Source organism: Myotis davidii, unplaced genomic scaffold (assembly GCF_000327345.1).
Source record: "Myotis davidii unplaced genomic scaffold, ASM32734v1 scaffold415, whole genome shotgun sequence".
Classification (NCBI taxonomy): Eukaryota; Metazoa; Chordata; class Mammalia; order Chiroptera; family Vespertilionidae; genus Myotis; species Myotis davidii.
The window spans coordinates 1861570-1869319 of record NW_006287951.1 but is presented as its reverse complement, the minus strand read 5'-3'; the positions used below and the strand labels follow the sequence as shown (position 1 = coordinate 1869319).

The 7750-nt window shown below is 54.9% G+C and overlaps 1 protein-coding gene and 1 long non-coding RNA gene across 2 annotated transcripts in view; one reads left to right on the top strand and one right to left on the bottom strand.

Annotated features, from left to right (window-relative positions):
- Positions 1-1423: 1423 nt before the first annotated feature.
- LOC107182481 lies at positions 1424-5937 on the bottom strand. The gene is made up of 3 exons (XR_001513197.1): positions 5874-5937; positions 2343-2349; positions 1424-1436 (listed from the first exon to the last, which is right to left on the bottom strand). It is a non-coding gene; the product is annotated as an uncharacterized LOC107182481 (long non-coding RNA).
- RAB6B (RAB6B, member RAS oncogene family) overlaps positions 5881-7750 on the top strand; it is a 21912-nt gene continuing 20042 nt past the window's right edge. Inside the window, exon 1 of the mRNA XM_015561372.1 lies at positions 5881-5934. Coding sequence (XP_015416858.1) covers positions 5905-5934 — 30 coding nt within the window. The 5' untranslated portion in view covers positions 5881-5904. The remainder of the gene's footprint in view (positions 5935-7750) is intronic.

Sequence of the window (7750 nt, the reverse complement as noted above, 5' to 3'; positions counted from 1 at the left end):
CTGGCTGGGCTGGGCAAGGGGGCACCTCGTGGGTGGTGCTCACTCTGCCAGGCCTTGGCAGACCCTCTACGAAGTCTCCAGCTAACTTCTTGTGCTCTGCCTCACACTTGCCTACGTTTCTGGCTGGTAGGGCAATCTCTCCACCCACACCCACACCCATACCTGCTATGGAGATGGCAGGGCCAAGAGGGGGCCTTCAAAGAGGGAGACCGTGTCAGCGTGGGAATCTGGAGGCTCATGGGCCACTCAGCCGTCACCCATGGCCTGGGCACAAGCCAAGGCCCGGAGCCCTGGGCGGGTTTGGGTTCATGTGGCAGTCATGTGTGAGGCGTGGACTTTGGCGTCAGATCTGGATTTGTGTGCCAGCTCCACTGCTGACCAGCTCTGTGACCTGGGGGATGGTAACTCACTCACTGGATCGTGACGAGGATCAAACGAGGGGCCCTGAGGAAAGCACCAGCTTTCTTGTCTGGCTCTAAGAGAAAGCCCCGTAGGCGATCGCGTTCCTGTTCCTTCTTTCTAGAGGTTCCTGGTAAATACTCAGTAAGGAATCGTCTGACCCTCGTTTGGTTGAAAGGAAAATGCATCTCTCTGCTTAATCAGGTGGGACTAGACTACAGGGATATTGCGAAGCCAAGAGCCGAGATTAAAAAAAAAAAAAAGCTCAAATGATTTGGCTGCTTGTTTTTAATAAAATCCTGGCAGTCGAGTGGAATCTTTGCCTTCAGAAAAAGCTCAGCTCGGCCGTACTGGTGTCTCAGACTGTTGTTAGCTGGATTCCGGACAGTGTGACCTTGAGAACAGAGCCCAGTGTGACCTTGAGAACAGAGCCCTGTGGGGAGGACCACTCTCTCAGAGGCTGCAGGGGCTGGGGTGGGGGGCAGGAGGGACCTCAGGGGAGTGTCTCCTGCCCCTCCATGCGCCTATCCCTATCTGCACCGGTTGAATGTCACTGCCCCTCTCGGATCCCCCCTTGGCTACAGCCCAGTGGTAGTGGCCAGTCAGGTGATGGCTCCAGCCTCTCCTGCTCTTTGTGGTGAGCCTGGGGAAGTGGCCCGGTAGATGGGCTGTGCAAGCTCACCATATCCGGGTTCCAGTACCTCCTGCTCAGGTATGGGGTGAGGAAGGGGCAGCAGCCCTTCAGAGGGGAGAGGAGCTTGGCACAGGACAGCCCTTTTACCCGCTCAGCCTCTTCATGTGATGTCAGGGTGGAGCCTGGGCAGTGGTGTGCAAGGGGCCCCTTTCATCAGCTCTGTCTTGGGGCCCTAGGAAGCCTCCCAGACACGGTGAGGAGGATGCCTTTCCTGCATTCATGTCAGACAGCGTGGCCCAGGCTTTCCTCTGCGAGCTGCAGTCCCTGAGCATCCCTGAGTTCTGCCCTGGAGCCCTGGGTCGGGCAGGGTGGTGGCCCTGCAGGCAGACTTGTTCGCTGGGGGCTGGGTCAGGACACGCCAGCCCCGTGCCTGCAGTGGAGAGTGGCGATACTGCCGCAGGGAGGACGAGCCCTCGGACAGGTCCAAGCAGGTAGCCCAGCTGGCAGGTTCATAAAGGGTCTGAGCCCCATTATCTGGGAAAGAGGATTGGCTGGTCGTGGGGAAGCTCTGAGGCAGGGAGGAGGAGGACTTCTGCCCTGAGAAATGAGGAAAACCAGCCTAGAGCGTGGTCGGCAAACTGCGGCTCGCAAGCCACATGCGGCTCCGTTGAGTGTGGCTCTTCCACAAAATACCACGTGCGGGCATGCACGTACAGTGCGATTGAAACTTCGTGGCCACACTCAAGGGGCCAAAGAGCTGCATATGGCTGCCAAGCCGCAGTTTGCCAACCACTGGCCTAAAAGGATAGAAAGAGATTCCCTTTTGCAGCTAATCAGTGATGATCAGGTCATCCAGCCCAGGACTCGGTTGGGGTGCTGGGCCACCGGTGTTCAAACCTGCCCACCCTCGCGTTGAAGCCCTCCTGGGCCCCACAGGGCACCTCAGTTTCCAGTGTCTGACCTCCCAGTTTGGGTCAAGCACGTTCCGAATGGGGAGAGGCCCTCACCTGCAGCTGGCCCCAAGGAAGAGGTGTGTGGGCTTGGCAGGGGCTGTTCCCAGGCCTCCGGGATAGCCATAGCGGTGACAGTAATGACCGGGCAGGACTCTGAACCCCAGTTTGACTCAAAGACGCTAAGATGAGTTGGAAATCAGAGCTTCGTTCCCGGTCAGGCCCCTCATCCGGGCCTCACTCAGCTCTGGGCCTGGGCACGAGGCTGTCAACTCATTGCCCCTTGTAGAAAGTGGGGGTGACACGAATACCCGCTTCAGAGTGGAGGACCGCACAGGTCGGTGCTGAGGGCTCAGCACAGCATAGCTGCGGGCGTGGAATCCTGCAGCTTTAGGCAGCAGGTGTCCCGTCTGCTCTGTTTACTCCTGTCATGTAAATCCTCCTGGCACGGCCCCTGGCGTGCGCCTGGAACAGGCTATATAAACACACGTGTAGCCTGTGATGGTTATCGTGGGAATGTTCAGAAAATATTGGCTGTGGCCAGGCCCCCACACCTGTTCTTCCTGACAGTCCCAATAAACAACTTCTTTTCTTGGGATTTTCTCCTTCTACCCTGTGAGCCAGTACAAATCCACTGCCAGTGGCTGGTGTCCCAAGAAGGAGCAACTCAGCATTGGAAACCCTGTGGGGATCTCTGAGTTTTCAGCTACTCCACGAACCTCCTGTTCCACTTTGTATTTCCACTGTCTTTCCTGTCTGTCTGCTCAGCTGCCCCGGGGAACAACCTGAGAGAAAGGAATCTCCCCACCTTCTCACCCTGCTCCCTGGTGCTTGTCCCTTGTCCCCTGGGAGTAAGATGCGGGAGTGTCACAGCCCAGGGAAGTTACCAGTGGGCCCTGCATGCTTCTCTTCCCGAGGAGGAGGCTGTAACTTCCCATTGTCTTTTGGAAAAGGAGGAAGCTGTGCTCCCTCCCATTTGTCTGCCTCTCGCTGGCTCAATGTTGCTCCATGATTTACGCTGGGGTCCCCTTAGCAATCTCCAGCCAGGCTGTTCTGGGTGGGGAGCCCCCACTTCCCACCTTCATATGAAATTTACGGGGAGATTTAAAGCAATTGGAAAGTACTTTACAGATTAAATGCCCGTCGATAGCTTTTCAAAGGACAGTTTTCAGTTGCAATTAGAAGAGACCTTGGTGCATTACTGCTCACCCCAAAGAGGTTCTTCCAGAAATGTGGCTCTTCTGACACCAGCTGGGGTACTTAAGGCCTTCCTGGCACTGCCCCCCGAGTTGGTGTCAGACTCCCCAGTTTAAGGGCGTAGTCCCCAATAAGACTGCCAGCCGCACGTAGGGTTCCCAAGGACACCACACTCTGACCAACTGGCGACAAAGCCAAGGGCTCCCATGACCCTCCTCAGGCTCCATAATTCACCAGACGATTATAAGGTACCAGTTTTATTTTATTTTATTTTTTTAAATATATTTTATTGAGTTTTTACAGAGAGGAAAGGAGATAGATAGTTAGAAACATCGATGAGAGAGAAACATCGACCAGCTGCCTCCTGCACACTCCCCACTGGGGATGTGCCCGCAACCAAGGTACATGCCCTTGACCGGAATCGAACCTGGGACCCTTCAGTCCGCAGGCCGACGCTCTATCCACTGAGCCAAACCGGTTTCGGCAAGGTACCAGTTTTATTATAAAGAAGAAGGATCAGGAACAGCCAAATAAAGAGACATGATGGGAAAGGTGAATTCAGTAGTGGTGGTGGTATCAGCTGTTACCTGCTACCTACCTTCTTTCAGTGTTAAGCATTTCCTGTGTGCCTGGCACTTTTATTATCTTAATAGAGGCCTGGTGCATGAAAATTCATGCACTGGCGCGGGGGTCCCTCAGCCTGGCCTGTCCCCTTCTCACAGTCCGGGAGCCCTCAGGGGCAGGAGGCGACCTAGCGATCAGGGGAAGGTGATGCCCCATCACACTTCTGCTGCTGCCACTGCTGGCAGCGCAAGCCTTGGCTGGCCCTGGTTACCTGAGCCTTGGGCCAGCCCTGAGCAGCTGGGCAGCCACCACCCGAGGAAGTCCGGGAGCCCTCAGGGGCAGGAGGCGACCTAGCGATCAGGGGAAGGTGATGCCCCATCACACTTCTGCTGCTGCCACTGCTGGCAGCGCAAGCCTTGGCTGGCCCTGGTTACCTGAGCCTTGGGCCAGCCCTGAGCAGCTGGGCAGCCACCACCCGAGGATTGCCTGCGCCTCTGCTGGCCCTGCTTGCCTGAGACTCAGTCAGTGGGGTGTGCAGGAGTACCCGAGGCCCCCGGCAGGGCTGAGAGGACTCCAGCGGCAGGCACGCAGAGTAGCCGGCCTCGCCCCTGCTGTGGGCGCTGCCATCTTGTGAGGGCATGACGGTCAATTTGCATATCACCTCTTTATTATATAGGATTTCATTTCTACTACTGCCCTTGGAAGTCTCTGATGTTATGTCCAAATGAGGCATTGAGGTCCAGAAGGGCAGGGACCACCTCAGAATGATGGAGCTAAACAGTATGCCAGCCAGGACTTGGATCCAGTTGACCCATTCCGGGTCAAAGATGGAGACACCTAAATTTGTCCCAAACACAGTCCAACAGATGTTCCTTCTGGCTAGAAGACTGTTGTCTTTCCTTTACAGCTGTAGGCTGACAGGAGGTGGCTGCCCTTGTCTGTTAGATGTTGTACCACTGAGGCCTCAGAGAAGGACCTTGCCCAGAGGAGCCCCGTGGGTCACCGTGCTCCATTCAGGCAGTGACCAGCTACCCCGCCAGGTAGAGCCCGGGGACATCCTGTCCGAGAATCGGGGAGAGGTAGATTGGAGAACTCTTGGGTGCTGGTCTCCTGCTTTCCTACCAGGGTTGTGTGTTCCTGGCAGCCGGAGCAGAAGGGACTATGAGCCAAGCTCAGCTGTGCCAGTCCCTTCTGAGCCTCCCGGGGCCATGGCAGACTTGATGGGACAGTGTAGAGAAGCATTCCATTCTGGGCCTGACCTAACAGATGTTCCTTCCTCCCCGTCCTCCCCGTCCTCCCCTCCCAGATAATAGAAATGCTACAGTAGGTATTTCTGCCGCTGCCAGGCCCCAGGAGACCGGCACAGGGTTGGGTCAGAAGCCAAACCCTGCAGTTAGGGAGATAAGCAGCACTTCTGGGATTCCTAAGAGACTTCCTGGTTCTCTGAGCCTTAGCAGTGGTTCTCAGGGCATTTGCAAATGAGGGCGGGCGAAGAGGGGGAAGCCAGGGTTGTCATTGTGATCCTGCTGGAACCTACCCAGCGAGACCCAGGGATGCTAACCATCCGGCAAGGAGCTGGACAGTCAGGCATGCTCTTCCAAAAAATAGTCCTGCCTCTGAGAGACACTGGGCAACATCTCATTTACGCCCCCTGCTGCCTGGTTCCTTAGAAAGCCACTTCCTCAGCAGTCTGCAGGCTGAATGAATGAGAACTGAACAGCATGCCCCCACCGCAGCCTGTGGCCAATGACAAGGCAGTGTTTCCCGGAGAACGTAGGCCAGTGTGAAAGGAGCATCAGTCTTGCACGCACTTGCTCCAATTCTTCATATATGGCTCTGGCGTCAGTGACACTCTTGTGGGCCAAGTAAGATGTTGGAGTTGGGTGGTGAGAATTCACAGGGCAGGGACAGGCCGCCTTCTTGGTGCCTGGTAAGAACTCCCCTGCAGCCCAGCCGGTGTAGACTCGGCTGCCTTGCTCTGGGTCCCTCTCCCAGGGTCTGCCTTTCACTTCTGTTTCCGCATCTCATCTTTCCTTTGGGCTTCTTTGTTATCCGTTGTCTTCATGTGAAATGTGTTTAGAGGAACCTAGCTCGGATGCCGTGGCTTACCCCCTCTCTTCTTGTTTTACAGTCGGAAAGACGTCTCTGATCACGAGGTTCATGTACGACAGCTTCGACAACACGTACCAGGTGAGGTCCTGGGAGCCCCTGTTCCCCATCACCCATGGTGTCTGCAGCCAGGACAGTTGCCTGGAGACTGTGCTGGTCTCTCTCCGGGGCTGGCTGGTCCTGAGATGAGAATAGGATGTTCCCAGGGCCCAGGGCATTTGTTTTGCCTCGAAGGAGCCTCCCGTCTATGCCCTGGCCCCAGCCCAGTAATGACCCCGAGCCCTTCTGAAGGTCCAAACCTTGGCAAAGGAAATGTTTTCCAAGAGAGAAAGGACATGTTTCAGTCTGTGTCACCTTGCTGCCCGTGGGCAGGTCTAACCATTACAGGGTTTGGTTACTTGGGTGGGTTGTCACCTGGAGGAGGATGGACAAGATGCAAAATAATGGAGGTGAAAGAGCAGTAGGAGAACTTGTTCCTTGAGCATGGTTATATTTGCTGGACCTCGTGCATGTGTGTGCACACACTCAGGCATGCACACACACACAGAGTTGCTGAGGCACTCTCTTCCCTGGAGAAGTTGATGTGATGGGCTTGTACTGCTCTACATGGGCAGGAGGCTGGATGGAGTGACCCCTGGCTCCGCACTCTCATGGTGGTCTGGTGTCAACCAGTGGCCCAGATGGCCCAAAGGGGGTCAGTAACATTTCACTTTCCTGGCACCATGGGTGATTGAGAGGTTTGTGCCAATTAAGTGAATTTTCCTTACAATTATAGCTCTTTGCAAAAAGGCACCAAATTGAATCATTTCAGTTATTTTTAAGAAAAAAATGTTGTTTTCTTCCTCAAAACAGAGACAAATAAAATGCATTTTTCTAAGCCGGTGGGTTCTGTGAGGTACCAGTTCCAAGGGGTGTTAGTAGGTTTTATTTGAGAAAAAGGCAGGCAGGAGGGTGTAGTACTTGTGTATATTTAGGGAATGCTGATGAGCAAAAGGAAATCACCTTACTACTGCAGGACTTCTCAGGGCCCTGACTGCATCAATGTGTGGTTTTGTGCTGAAAGTGGGGGATAGTGTGCAGGATCTCCCAGATGTTCTGGCCATGGGATCTTTTTGTCACTGAGTCCTCACGGGAAATATTTATAGAGTACACTGGGGACGGCTGGGTAAGAGGTCCCTCTGCCTTCCTGGACTGACCAAGGATGCGGAGCACAGCTCACTGCCGATTGCAGTTCCGGGTCTTCTCTTCAGCCTGGGTCTTCCTCTGGACTAGGCATCGTCTTTGCCCCAGATACAGCCCCTCTGCCTGCCTCTCTCGAATTTCCTGCTTTTCCTCTGCAGTCGTCTGAAATTCCGGGGAACTAGTGGGCTTGGTGGAAGGGTCAGAACACGGGGCTCTGGGGGAGGGGCCCTGGGTGATAGGCTCAGCCCTGGGCACTGGCTTTGGGAGGGTGATCTCAGCCTCACTGCCTTCGTTGTGTGCTTTCCAGGCCGGGACTTTGCACTGATACAGCCTTAGCAGAGGCCCAGCCGCCCTACATGGGAGTTCTACCGCACTGACCTGCATTTGGGATTCCATCCCAACAGATTGCAGTTCTGGAATCTGACCTAGTATTCAGAGTGTGTGTGTGTGTGTGTGTGTGTGTGTGTGTGTGTGAGAGAGAGAGAGAGAGGGAGAGAGAGAGAGAGAGGATATTCTATTTGAAGTTTTTGAATTACCAGGATACTTATACTGCCTCTTGTTGGTGTCCCATTGACTACAGTGAGACGCTTGGCTGCTTGGGGTTCTTGGCAGTGCGGATGGTGACGGTGACCTTTGCGGTGTCCTCATTGGCATGGATCAGCTCCTCCCCATGTTGTTTGAGTCCCTCAAAATCTCAGCCCGCCTCCCTCTGAAA